Here is a 14541-nt window from a genome sequence, read left to right as displayed (position 1 = left end):
TGCACAGGCCAGTCACTTCTGTGTTATTGGTAGCTCTCCTCCCCCACCAAATTTAGTATGATCTATGCGTATACCATGACTATTGGTATGGAACAACTCCAGGAATTACAGCATCTTTTGTAGACGTTAGCAATGTGATTCAGAAAAGTTGTAGTTCTTGGAAGCCTGAAAAAAGTCAGTATTATCTAGTACTTGGGCTTTTCATAGAATCACAGGATGGTTTGGGTTGGAAGGGACCTTAAAGATCACCCAGTTCCAACCCCCCTGCCATGGGCAGGGACACCTTCCACTAGACCAGGTTGCTCACAGCCTCATCCAGCCTGGCCTTGGCATCCACAGCTTCTCTGGGCAACCTGTCCCAGTGCCTCACCACCCTCTCCGTAGAAGAATTCCTTCCTGATATCTAATCTAAACCCCCTCACTTTCAGTTTAAACCCGTTACCCCTTGTCCTGTCACTACAGGCCCTTGTAAAAAGTCCCCCCCAGCTTCCTTGTAGCCCCTTCAGGTACTGGAAGGTGCTATAAGGTCTCCCCGGAGCCTTCTCTTCTCCAGGCTGAACAAGCCCAACTCTCTCAGCCTGTCCCCATAGCAGAGGGGCTCCAGCCCTCGGAGCATCTTCGTTGCTTCCTCTGGATTCGCTCCAACCAGTCTATATCCTTCTGATGTTGAGGGCTCCACAGCTGGACGCAGCACTCCAGGTGGGGTCTCAGGAGAGCAGAGTAGAGGGGCAGAATCCCCTCCCTCGACCTGCTGGCCACACTTCTCCTGATACAGCCCAGGATACGGTTGGCTTTCTGGGCTGCCAGTGCACATCTGGGGTGTTTTGGGGAGTAAGTCTAAATCAATTAATTATATACCAAATCAGTTGATCTGGTTATGATACACGGGAGCTTTGCATAGGCATAGTTGCCTTTTTAAGATGCAGTAGACTGTTAAACAGGATTTTAAAACTTTTTCCAGATTTTATGTTTTAGTGTTTTGTCCCATTGTCACGTTTTTGCAGAACAGCAAAGAGTCTTAACCTTGGAATGTGATGCTAGTGGAAAGCTCTTAACATGAATTCCTCGGACTGATTTTTAAAGTCGTCATTTTATGACTTTATGATGAGCAAGAGGGTTCATCTGGTAGCTGGCGAGGGACTTATACAGGCACATGTGTCGCTTGTGTATGTATGGGAGTAAGTAAACTGCCTGCGTAACTGTGCATGCCCCCTTCAGACCTCTCTCCTCCCTCCTTCATTCCTTCCTTTCTCCTTTCCACCCCCAGTTACAGGGCACATGCCTGCCAAGACATCAGAGAAGGAAGGAGGGAGCTCTGAGTAGCTCATAAGGTTTGAATTCCCCAACAGAGCATACGAACCATTGTGCTGCGGCCTGATACACATATTGAAGCTGTCTGGGCAACATCTGTTAAGGAAGTTTGCATCTGTAGATATTCTGAGAAAACCCTAATTATAACTCAGATGTTCCCAGTTTATCATTTATTAAATATTACCAACCTAATCTGGGGTCCTGCTTTTAGCAGGTTGGACCAGATAATCGTCACAAGTCCCTTCCAACCTAGATGCTTTGAACGTGTGTGTTTTAAATGAGTTTATGTCACAGTGCAGCGTTACTGCAGATGTCACTGTAAGTTCTGGAAGGAAAACTGTAAAATGGACTTAACTGATGTCATACAGCTGTTTGCAGTTTTTCTGCGTCGTTCTTTAAGGAAAGGAGTTCCAAGCACCGTTTGCCAACTCCTTAAAGCCTGAATCATTTCAGTTCTAAATTGCTGATACTCATGAAGGAGAACTTGTAAAATTCTCCTTTGAGAAGACACTTGATGCCACTGACCGTCAGGCAGTTCTCTGAAATGAGTATATCTCTAGGGAAATTGTAGGGGTGGGCTGAGTAATTAAGTAAGAATCATTAAGATTCTTACATTCTCATCAATGTAAGAAACATTGACAAGAAGAGGATGGTTAGAAGTTCCTCCTTTAAGACAAGCTTTTCATCTTTTTTTACTCCTTTACCTGTGTTCTGGAAAACTGGAATGCTCTTTGGCTGCAACCCCTGTGTCTCAGGTACAGACCCTGACAAATTTCTAGCATAACGCCACTTGAAATCAAGGCATGAATTTAGCCTCTCTGATATTTCATATTGTGTCGATGATGGCAAGTCTCTGCCTGACAAAATGCAGATATCTGACCCTGAAAATGAGTTAGGTTTTTGAAAGCTCTTTCTGTTGGGGTTTTTATCATCTTGAAAATTCAGGATAATGAATTGGTATATTTGAATTTAAAGGGCAAGTTTCCATGGGAAAAGCACCACTGAATGTTATTAATGATGGCTAATTAGCTTTGATGTCATACACTGTTTTCTCTTTAAGGAAAAAACCCCAAACTTCTCACCTATATTAATAAAATTTCCGAATATGTAACCTGACGTAACTCTGACGGAATGTGTATTTGTATGTGTGAAAGAAGATCATCTTGGACTAGATGATCTCCAGAGGTCCCTTCCAGCCCGCACTGTTCTGTGAAACACTAAACCTGTGTGAATCTGAGATAGTGAATCTTGCAGCTTAGTGACTTGCAGCACAGTGACCATACACTCAACTACATAATTGATGACTAGAATGAGTTTTCTTTTTGGGTTTGGGACATTTTTAGTGATTTCCTTTTTGTTTTAACGTGTTCTGTGGGTCCAAACGTGTTCTTCCAGTTTCCATACTACCTATCATTTACAAGTAAAAAACGTTGGGTTTTTTAATAGCCTTTTTTAATCCTAAGTATATGGAGTTGCTGAACCAGATCTATTTAACCCAGCGTGCTGTCTTTGAGAGTGAAAGAATTTCTGGAGGCACTTCTTGTGAGGGAAATTTGTTTTGCCGTAATAGACTTTTCTTTCCTAAATAATTCATTGCATTTGACTGTGGATTGTATTCTTCCATTTTTGTTTTGGCTCTGCCACATGAGGGGTTCTCCATGATGCCCTCTAGATTTTGCTTTAGAGAAGACAGTGAACATTCGTAATGTGTTTACTGCTGGCACTTGGTGGTATTTTCCCTCAGCTGTCTCTTTACCACAGGCCCATCAGACATAGTGTTTTAATCTGCTCTTGACACAGAAGTAGTTGTGTACTTTGATAATTTCTGTGAGATCTTCCTTTTTCTAGATTTTCTAATACTCTTTCAGGATGACTTGGAGTTCACTAATTGTTCACAGTGTGGGCACGTATCAAATAGCTTAGGTCCCAGCACAAACTCCTGTGCACTTTCATGGGTGAGGCCTTTCTGTCTTTTTATTTTGCTGTCTTTTAACTCAGTGGATTAGCTGCTTTAGGAGATGGACTGAAGAGATGAAGCTGCTCCTGTCTTAAATACCTTTGGAAAGTCAAATAGGCAATATCCACTGCTCTGTACCTACATGCTCGCTAATTTCTTCAAGGAAGCCCAGTAAATTTAAGAGACATGACCTCCTTTTGTAAAAAAACATGTTGATTCTTCTCTCCATTGCATCCGTCTCAACATCCACTTACCCTAGCTTGCTTTATTACGGTTTCTGTTGGTGTCTTCTAGAAGTATTGGACAGACATTGGACTGAACACCGATTTAAGAAAAGCTGACATCATGTCAGCTACTTTCCAGAATCCTGGTATTTGAAGCAAGAGGTTTCATTCTTTTGGAACTGTTTAGGGTTCTGACTTGGGAACTTCCCCCATGCAAAAATGTGATTTGTTTTTAGTACTGACCTTATCTTCTCTGAGAACTTGAAAAATCTTCAGATTGTTGAACCCACAGTTCTTTATCAGGCTTTCTGCTTCCAGGGTGTTTGAAAATAGGTCTAACAGTACTTTTTTAACCTCTTGTTTTTCTGGGAGGGAAGCTTGCTTTTTCACATTTTTGTACTGCTGGTGTTAGACCATCTCTGTTCTTCTGAGCTGAACACAGCTTTGGCTTTTTGAAGGATCTTATTCAAATGGTCTGTTTCACTGCTGTGTGGCTGTGCTACCTTTCCTTTACATTTTGAGTATTTTGGCTAGTATTATGTGTTTGCTCTGAGCCTTTTTTTAACTCTGTGGATAACTCAATTGGAAAAAGATCTTAGTGCTTTCCTTTTCCAGCACATGATCACTAAAACTACTTAAGACTTTTAATACTCCCTTAGTTTCAGTTGTGTGAGCTCACAATCTTTACTTTATACTATGTATTCATGATATTTTCCTTGGCAGAATATCCCTTGTCTTCTTTTTTTTGGTCTTTTCTTCAGTGCAGACGGTTCTCGTACTTCCTGTGCTGTTTGCCCTTCTATCATGAATTTGTTGGGCATAATCCCAGTTTATGTCTTCTGCTTTTAAAAGTTTTAGTTGGGGTGGGTTGTGGATTTTTTTGTTTTTCTTAAACAATAATTATAAATTCGGTTTCCCCATGATCTTATAGTGTGTAGACTATCCCAGTTTATGTCTTCTGCTTTTAAAAGTTTTAGTTGGGGTGGGTTGTGGATTTTTTTGTTTAAGAATAATTATAAATTTGGTTTCCCCATGACCTGATAGCGTGTAGACTAATGTAGGAATGATGGATCTGCTGTCATCTACCATTGCTTATCCAGGAATAGTCACCAAGGGAACATACTGATGTTTTGCTGTAGTAATTTAGACAGGAGTATGTGCATATCTGTATGTGGACATCATAATACTGCTATGAATTTCTGTTCAGATCCAGTAGTTTTATAGAAGGATAATGTTCTCAGAGCTCTGAATGCTTGCTTTCTTGTCATTTTTATAGTAAATACACCTGTTACGTGGTCAATTTCTTTTTGTAGGTTTTTTTATTCCTGGTTTTCCAAAACTGTTGAGGTTTCAAGAACATCATGATAAAATACTGAAAAAATTTTTGTCCAAGCTTAAGCAGCATTTGGTAAGTATTTATATCACAATAAACGCAATACTAATTTACAACTTGCTGCTTTGTTTCAGGTCAGGTTAACCCACTAGGTTAAGAATGCTTCAAACCTTAGGAAAAATGGAAAGCTCTAAGAGGCATAAGTGCTGTTATTTCAATTATAGACAAGGTTATGGTGAACCATGGCAGAGTCATGATAAAGTTGGGTTTTAAGAGTAATTAAATTGGGTGTCTGTCTCATTTTTGACTTCTGAATTAAGGAAAATATGTGGTCATTCTACCTGGCCTTGTGCAAACTGCTTTTACAGCAAGCTGATGTTAAATCATTTTATCAAGAGTTGATTGTATGGTGTGCTGATTTTGGCTGGGATAGAGTTAATATTCTTCATAGAAATGACATATGTAGAGCTTTGTAGCTCATCTCTGGACAGAGGTCATTTTGCAACCCACCAGTTTTAACCTCTCTATTAAAAAAATAACCTCTATAATGGTCCTTTTAAAATTGGCACATACTCAGTAGTCTTTTCGGGAAGCTAAATGTTGTGTGCTATTCCTTCTAATGCTCTTAAATGGGAAATAATAGGGTGGTGTGGGGGGTGTGTGGGCTTGGATTTGTTTTTTTTTTTTTCCCCCCCTAATATTGACTGTATTTATTCTAAGGAACAATTATTTTTCTAATGGGAGAAGAATGCCCTTCCAGTAGTCATCAAGCATTTTCTTTTACAATCACATTGGTTCTGCCAGAATCTCCAAGTCTTGGGAAGGTAGTGTAAGAGATGATCAGTTGCAGCAACATCTTTGAAGAGTGTTAGCTACCTACAAACATTACCTTCCCAGGACTGTATTGTTTGCTGTTTAGTGTGTTTATCTCCTTGGAAAAGAAACAGAAGAAAAAAGTTGATTTAGGAGCAGACTAGCACCTTGCTGATGAAGAATTGTATCTAATGTGTGCCTGTTGTGTTATAAAATAGAAATGAATGTCTCACTTCAACAACATGCTGTAAGACCAGCTCATAGCATGGAATTAGGCAGATCTGGTTAGGAAAAAAACCCCAAACACTCTTCTGTTGAAGGGTCAAGTCAGAATTAGTCATGCAAGGCATGCATTAGTCATGCATGATCTTGTCATGTTTTAAAATAAATAAAGACAAGTTCTGTAACTAACTTGGTTCTGAAATTGAAGTTGTGTGTTTAGCTTTTACTGTACATGCAGGGCGATGATTCTTGTTTAGAAATATAATCTTATTCTCATATTTGAGGTTGTCACTTTTCAGGAACAAAATACAAAGTATAGTGGCATTAAATTTAGTAACAATCATTTTTCTTTATCAAGCAAAAGCATGGTCCATTGTGTGTATCTTTCAGTTAGCTGATGGCCATTCTTACAGGTTAGAAAAATCTCAAAATAAGGTGGTTTTTGTTTTGTCTGATTTTTTTTTTTAAAGACTGTCAAAATGAAAACCTCAAAGATTATTTCAATTATAATAAGAATTATTTTTTCCTCATTTCTTACTGTGAATATATCACTAAGATGAGCCCATTATAACCTGCTAAAAGATGAAGGGAAAGACTGCAGATAAACCAGAGGGATTTGCTCCATTGCTTATTCAGTGTTTGTGTGATTGAAGTTTTTGGATTAGGTCCCTTGCTTTTTCAGTGTTTGTATACTTGAAATTTTTGAAAAGCTGAATGTTCCAAACATAGAATATGATGTTATCCCAAAGTTAAAATTCAGAACTTCTTAGCTTTTCAGCTTTTTGTTTAACTTTTCTCTAACTGTACAAAGAACTTTGCAGAGCTTCGTGAAGCTGCAAAGAAGCTTTAGCCATCTTTCAATGGGGTGGCCTGGCAGATGGACCACTGTGCTCCAGGGCACCTCAGGCCCCCTAATTAAGGAATGAAATTCCTTATCCATCTAAGTGCAGTTTTGAGGTCCTGTGTTGGATGCATTCGATTGTTTTAGGCTGCTTTCTGGTAGATGGGTGCTCTTGTCACAAAATCTTTAAGATCTTTGGCATAAATTGGCAGCCTTGCTATAGAGGAATGAAAGACTAAATGGACCCAGTGCCTGAACTTTGGTTGCTCTAGAATATTGATTTTTTTTTTTCCCCTCCCCCCCCAATATGAGAGAGGATTTAATCCTCTGCTACCTCTGTCCCAAGAATAAGATAGAGGTCTAACATGTGTTAATACTTTCTGCATCTCTGAATGTATGTTTCTTCAGGTGGTGAAGCTGATGAAAAAAAACCTATAAAAGACAGAAATTATATTTCTTACATTAACAGTATTTCCTGTAGTTAAATTAATTCTTTATGGTGCATATTGGGTACATTGGCCTCAAGGTGAAAATGTTTTTTCATGGACACCTCAAGGCATTACTTGAATGTTGTGAGTATTTTTAACATTCTGCTTTTTTTCAGGACACCCACGATATGTCTACTAGCTTTTACACAACAAAGTGGTTTTTCCAGTGTTTCCTTGATCGTGTGAGTATGTTTTCCATTTTCTGCTTCTGGTTTTAATTGTGACTTGGGACAGACTGTTTTCAGTGTTGCCTTACTCTCTCATTGCAGACTCCCTTTACATTAAGCCTCAGGATATGGGATATCTACATACTTGAAGGAGAGCGGATTCTCACTGCTATGTCTTACACAATTATGAAACTACACAGAAGTAAGAAATCTCTCAGACATTTGAATGCTAAACAGTTTCAGCTGGTTTTTGTTCTTATTTTGTGTAGCTTGGCTTTGCATGAAAATCTTAATTTCCCATTTGCCTTACCCTATTTTTGACAGGTATTTCTCTTTCCTTATGTGCAAAAAGATCAAAATCTTTGCATTACTAGTGTGTGTGATTGCCCAAAAAAAAAAAAACATCCCACCATATTACAGTAAGAAAGTTTATTTAAAAACATTGGTGTGAGCTGTATTAAACAGTGGGGAAAAACACATTATAGTTCCATGGTTTGGAAATGGCTTCTTAGCCCCTACAGGTTTTAAATTAACCAAAAAAGTGCAAAAAGAATCCAGAGTGTGCCACTAAATACCTGAAATTATATCAGCAAACAACTCAGCAGTGAAGAATCTCAGTGTATGTCTCTCTTTATGCCATTGTTTGTCCAAGAATGTAACTAAAATTCAGAATTTCTGTAGGTTGCCTTATCGCTGCCTCTTCTATCTCTTGGGTAAAGTAAAATATGAGATTTTGAACAGAAGAATTGTCCAAAGCATCTGTGCCTGGTTCCCCAAAGTGATTTAGCACCTTAAGTTCCAAAGGATGCAGAAAGCTTTTTGAGGGATGGATGTTGGCTTCTAAATACACTCGAGCATTTCTCGGGATGACACCTTGTAGCTCAAGTTTGATACAGTCTTACTCTGGGACTTGGGCCTCTTGAAGTCATTTAACTCAGAGTGAAGTCAGAGGTCTGCATGGAGCTCTGCACAATTGATCCCTTAATTTGCTTGCTAGTTTACTCTCCTTGAGCTGTAGTGATACCACCTCACTGTATCGCTGTGGTGCATTCATTAGTTTGTTCATAAACTACTTTGAAAATATAAAAGGTTACTTTTAAAATTATTCTACTTAACAAAGCTAAAACATTTAGAGACAAATTGTTCAGCCATCATTTTGGTTTACCTGCTTTATTTGCAAATAGACAAGTACCTGAATTATTTTTTTTATCCACCACTCTTTCTGGGAAGACCTGAGGAAAAAGTCCTTGCTTAGCAAGTACGTAGCAACTTCCTCCACAACCAAAACACTGCGAGTACCTTACAGCAACAGATATTAGAGGGGTGGCAGAAGACTGATTCTGATTTGTTTTCCAGTCTCTTGGCTACCCTTAAAAACAGGGATGGTATTGCTGTCCACTCAAAGTGCCATAGTGGAATACATGCCAAGATGACTTTTATTACAGTGCAAAAAGATTTTTCATGGTTACTGTATAAAAACTGTACATTCTAGAACTTTTGATGGCATACATATGCTTAAAGAAGCTACATAGATACAGTTACGGCCTTGCAAACCAAATAGGTTTATGGCCTTACTGCTGTGTAAAAAGGGAAAGAAAAATAATCTGATAACTGTAAAATGACTTTTGAAATATGACCTGAATTAATTGAAGTAGTGAAAAGTACCTGAATTTTCAGAGAGCCTGAAGCAATAGTTCTGAAGTGTGAACTGCCATTGTCATTTTGATGGAAGTAAATTCAGTTGTGTACCATAAATATAATATAAAGTTTTACTGCTTTTCAAAGCTCTTAATAAGAGAGATGATGTATGTTGTGCAGATCTATAGCAGTGTTTTGTAAGTTGAGCATGCAGGCTGAAAAGTAAAGACTGGACGCAGTTGGAGATAAGAAGTCTGAAGGACGGTGACTTAGAGTTAGCTTTCCGAAGATGCCCCTTCTTGGAAAACAATGTCCTAAGTAGAGAGTAGAAGGCATTTCCATGCTGACTTGCAAATGACTTTTTAATGCATTTTATTGATTACTAGTGTAGAATTCTGTTATCTGCTTAATTAATAATTGTTTTTCATTCTACTTTGAAAACAAAACCATCTAATATCTTACGTGCTTTCTCCAATGTTCATAATCAAGATATTTTAATGTATAATATTTTCTTCTTATATAGAGCATCTGATGAAATTACAGATGGAAGAGCTTGTAGAATTTCTCCAGGAGTCTTTAGCCAAGGATTTCTTCTATGAAGATGACTTTGTAATAGACCAGCTCCAAAATTCTTTATCGGAATTGAAACGAGCAAAGCTGGATTTACCAGTAGCTGGTAAGAAACTTGTACATATACAGATTTAGATATTTGGCGCTATTCACAGATTGTCCATTTTTAAAGTGTTAATTCATGCTGTTAAAAATTGTGCAACTATTTATCTCTTCATCGCTTCATAGGTTTTGGTGGTGGTGTTGTTTTGGTGTGATTTCCCCCTTCTCCCCCAAATATTTTACAGTTTAAAATCAACACCCTTCATTTCATGAGCTTTCTTTTTTTTGGTGTTTTGATTACTGGTTGTGAGCTATTGGCAGAGCACTTTACAACATCCCATACTCTGATAACTTTATTAACATGGATTTATAAAATCTTTAAGATAGAAGTTTAAATATCAAGCTTTCAAATTACTTGAAGCAATGGTATTGTCTGAGAATCCAAACTGTTTTGTAGCTTGGTTAGCTATGGAACAAACCAGGTCAAATAGTTTCTCCTCTTAGTCAAATCAAGATTTCTAACTGTTTGCAGGTGATAAGCCTTCTGGGTGTTGAACTGAATTATTTTCTATATTTGTTCTCAGCCTTTGTGTTTGTGCTTTTCAGTTGCAAAATAGAAACGGTTGTTTTGTGGGGCACTACTTATGAAATATGTATAGGATCTCTTCTTCCTGTATTAAGGCTCTATGATCTTTCCAACCCCTACCTACACTATCTTTAATTAGAATTTTTCTTGTGACTATTCAGTGTTCTTTGTCTTTATCCTTCCTAAATCTATATGTGAGAAAGAATGTGTGTTAAAATTTTAAAAATAAAAGCTGTTAAAATAACTTTACTAAGTTGCTATGGTTAGCCTTCAGAAGTTGAGAAGTGTCCGAGTAGTGGTTGCTTGTGCAGCATTGTTGTGATAATTTCTTCCTGAAACCTTCGTGAATGACCTTCACTTTCCTATTTTGTAGACATGGTTTATTGCATGCAGTATTAGGCTGTTTCAGGACTACTCATCACAAATAGAATCAGAGAACGGTCTGAGTTGGAAGGGACCTTAAAGATTATCCAGTTCCAACCCCCCTGCCATGGGCAGGGACACCTTCCACTAGACCAGGTGGCTCAAAGCCTCATCCAGCCTGGCCTTGAACACTTCCAGGGAGGGGGCATCCACAGCTTCTCTGGGCAACCTGTTCCAGTGCCTCACCACCCTCTCCATGAAAAACTTCTTGATATCTAATCTACATCTCCCTGCTTTCAATGTAAAGCCATTAACCCTCATTCTACCTCTACAGGCCCTTGTAAAAAGTCCCCCCCCAGCTTCCTTGTAGCCCCTTCAGGTGCTGGAAGGTGCTATAAGGTCTCCCCGGAGCCTTCTCTTCTCCAGGCTGAACAAGCCCAACTCTCTCAGCCTGTCCCCACAGCAGAGGTGCTCCAGCCCTCGGAGCATCTTCGAGGCCTCCTCTGGACTTGCTCCAACCAGTTGATATCCTTCTGATGTTGGTGGCTTCACAGCTGGACACAGAACTACAGGTGGTGTCTCAGGAGAGCAGGGGAGGAAAATCCCCTCCCTTGACCTGCTGGCCCTGCTGTTCTGGATACAGTCCTGGATACAGTTGGCTCTCTGGGCTGCCAGCGCACACTGCCGGCTCGTGTTTGTCATCAACCAACACCCCCAGTCTTCTTGTTCCTTCTTGTCTAGACTGTTCTGTGAGTGCGGCTTTTTCTGCTGCATGCACTGCTGCTTCCCATTTCTAATCATGACCTTCTCATCCTGCCTTCTGTCCATTCTTTTTTCCACCAGCGAGGTTTCAGTCTTGACTTCTCGGTCAGAGCAAGTGGCTCTTTTCAGCTCTGTTCTTCAGCTGTCTGCTGTGTGAAGCATCTTGTTGCAGCTGATGCTTGGTCATGGTGACTAGAGGTCAGCAAATATGTCTGTGAGCAACTTAGTCTTTTAGCATCAGTGCCACTCTGCCTCGTTAAAGGAAGACAGATCATTGCGCTGTTTTCTGTTAATTTTTAAATACAGAGCTCTCCGTGGTCCTGTTTAAACAAAGAGGGGGTTTCTCCCTTTGCACCTCAAAATTTTAATTGTTTGTAGATGGGTAGATTTTTTTTCATGAATGTGGTCAAGTACATTTCAGCAGTGAGAACTTTCTACTTGAAACTGTGGAAGATGAGGAGTTGGGAAGAATGTTTGTAGTTTGCTACATGGTGGAGTTAACTTGTCTTCCAGCCCAGAAAGTCACGTGTATAACTTGTGTTGAGAGTTTCTGCAGAAAATAGACAATATACTGGAAATCTTCTAGTTGGAAAAAAAGATGACGGGAGAAAGTCTGTTCCTAAGTTATTTATGTTTTATGGCTTCTCTTTTGGAAGAATGTAAAATGTCTTCACATGAAATGAGAATACTCTGGATCTTAACAGAAAATAAAAGGAGCTTTGGCTGGCATCAGAGCCATCAACCTTGCATTGCAGTGACAGAAAGTGTGAGGCACAAGAAGTGGTCTTGAGGAGACCAGCAGCAAAGGGTAGTGAATGTATCTACTCACCAAGCCAGTTGGTCTTGGATTGCAAGTTGGTGGGTTTTGTGCTTGGTACATTTAAGTGTAACTTGTGACACGACTAGCTGACAGTGCAGTAATTGTTTTGAGCCATATTGGTTCCTTTGGGATGGCTAAAGCAACCTGAGTGGTAATAAAATGCCATCTTTTTCCGACATGAATGAGGGAAGTTGAATATTAAAATGGGAAAAGCAAAGCCAAAATGAAATATATTTTCATGCTGGATGAGGAATTGAGATTTTTTTTCTTTTCTTGGTAATTTCAAAGTAGCCTGGGAAAGCCTCTCTGTGTGGTATATTTCTGCCAGGGGTAAATGGGAATGTTACTTAACCTTTCACAAAATAAATGCCTTCATCCTAATCCTCGGAAATCTAGCTGATTTGTCTGCTGTTATCTGTAGTTGAGTGAGGCTGCCTCATTTGTTCTTCATATGAATTTCACAAGCCTTTGATTTCTTTTTTCTTCTTTTTTTTTTCCTCCCCACTCTGATGTTCATTTTGGTTTTACTAATCACTGTCTTCAGGCAATAATATTTTTCTACAGGTTCTCAGCATTCTCTAGACATTTAGCTTTGGTCACGTGTGTGTCTGACCCTATCATCTTTACTACCGTCCGTCTCTTTTTATTATTTTTCTTCTGATTTCATGTAAAACTTATGGCACCATTATGTCATGCAGCAATACACACAAAAAAAGCCAGGCTGTTCATTTAAGAATCCACTGTAGCCTGAGAAAATAGTGTTTATTTTGGTTTTCTCTGAAATCAAAGCATTACTTCCAATGATGTATGGGTTTGATTTCCCCCCCTCCATTGAGCAACACCTTTAAGAACTAAAGTAAAAATGCATGTTAGGAAAAAGAAAAATATCCCCATTTTATGGTTGCATCAGTATCGGTCATTCAGGAATAGCAGAGAGCTAATTAAGCTCAGTGGAATTTTCCATCTGGCATCCTTTGTTAGGCTGTATAGATTTTCCTGCCCTAGTAGGGTAAGCTGCAGTAGGATATTAAGAGGTAATAACTTTTGCTTTACTTTAAAGTGGATGTCTGCTTATGTCTGATGTAGCTTTCCCTGGCTTGCTTCCTCCATGGCTTTTCCCACTGAATTAAGGAACTCCTTGTTCCCTTCAGAGCTGAGAGGAAGGAACAGATTTTGTTTAACATTTTCTCACTGATAAAACCCTTAAAATGCTCAGACAGAACAGGGTTGTTAAGGGGATTGTGCTAATTTTGGATGTCGGTGAAATACTTTTGCCATTAGTATGGTTATTTTGCTTAAAGCTTGCTTCCTCCATGGCTTTTCCCACTGAATTAAGGAACTCCGTGTTCCCTTCAGAGCTGAGAGGAAGGAACAGATTTTGTTTAACATTTTCTCACTGATAAAACCCTTAAAATGCTCAGACAGAACAGGGTTGTTAAGCTAATTTTGGATGTCGGTGAAATACTTTTGCCATTAGTATGGTTATTTTGCTTAAAGCAGACTAAGAATTTTCATTCCTCTCTGTGGTAGTTCCTAGTGTAACTGCTGGCCAGCATAGGATGGCCTGTGCTTAGCAACGACAACCTTCAGAGGATGGCTTGTGGCTTTAGCGCTGTTCTCAAAACCCAAGGCAGGCATCCCCGTTCAGTGACTCTATGGAGACAGTAAACTACGGATAAGCACACTTCTTACCGGGAAGCGGCTTGGTTATCAAGCCCCAGGAGAGGCAGGCTGGGACAGCTGTATGGTAGAAACTTTCCTTTCAGGTACTGCTCCTCTGACATACCCTTGAGCAAATTTAGTAGAAAAGGCAATTGGGGTTTTCTGGATTGCCTGGCACATTATGAAGGGTGTCCACAGCTCGGCAGGTTCTTCAGCAGCACACTCATCTAAATCTGTGTGACTCCTGGATACATCTTCTCAAGGAGCGGAGTGGACAATCTTTTCCTTAATTCAAGGATGATGTCTAGAGCACAGGGAAAGGCATTTCCTTGGTATACACTGTTGGTTTCCAAAATTTCTTGATGATTATTTCATTGGCTGTTAGTTAAAGCAGTTGCAAAATTCTTGCAGTGCTTACAAGATATGGATGGAATTTACAGCTTTGATAGGAGTTCTTCCTGTAGAATTACGTAAATAATGTAATGTTTAGTAAATAATACATATATTAATGCATATATATATATTATAGTGTCTGTTTATAATGAAAGTGCTTACCAGTGCACATTTCATGTTCTACTTAAATCTCTGAAAATAGTTCATTAATCTAGAGCTTCATAAACAAGGGAGACTCACCTTCAAAGCTGAAGGCCCTCGGGTCGGTTCTTCAGACAATTCTTCACCCACATTTTGGGACAAGGTGTCCTGAAAAGGGTGGGCAGAGGGGTCCTGTGATGGATTCCCC

The 14541-nt window shown here is 39.4% G+C and overlaps 1 protein-coding gene across 1 annotated transcript in view; it reads left to right on the top strand.

Annotated features, from left to right (window-relative positions):
* The window catches only part of LOC104507539 (USP6 N-terminal-like protein), a gene marked incomplete at its 3' end in the record, with an annotated part of 36646 nt that extends 25735 nt beyond the window's left edge, over window positions 1–10911 (top strand). Inside the window, 5 exon segments of the mRNA XM_010148858.1 lie at window positions 4806–4900; window positions 7306–7371; window positions 7459–7558; window positions 9518–9693; window positions 10888–10911. Coding sequence (XP_010147160.1) covers window positions 4806–4900; window positions 7306–7371; window positions 7459–7558; window positions 9518–9693; window positions 10888–10911 — 461 coding nt within the window.
* Between the last annotated feature and the right edge of the window lie 3630 nt (window positions 10912–14541).

Source organism: Eurypyga helias, unplaced genomic scaffold (genome assembly GCF_000690775.1).
Source record: "Eurypyga helias isolate BGI_N326 unplaced genomic scaffold, ASM69077v1 scaffold4893, whole genome shotgun sequence".
Taxonomy (NCBI): domain Eukaryota; kingdom Metazoa; phylum Chordata; class Aves; order Eurypygiformes; family Eurypygidae; genus Eurypyga; species Eurypyga helias.
The sequence above is the reverse complement of the archived record's forward strand: the minus strand, read 5'-3'. Positions and strand labels throughout refer to the sequence as shown.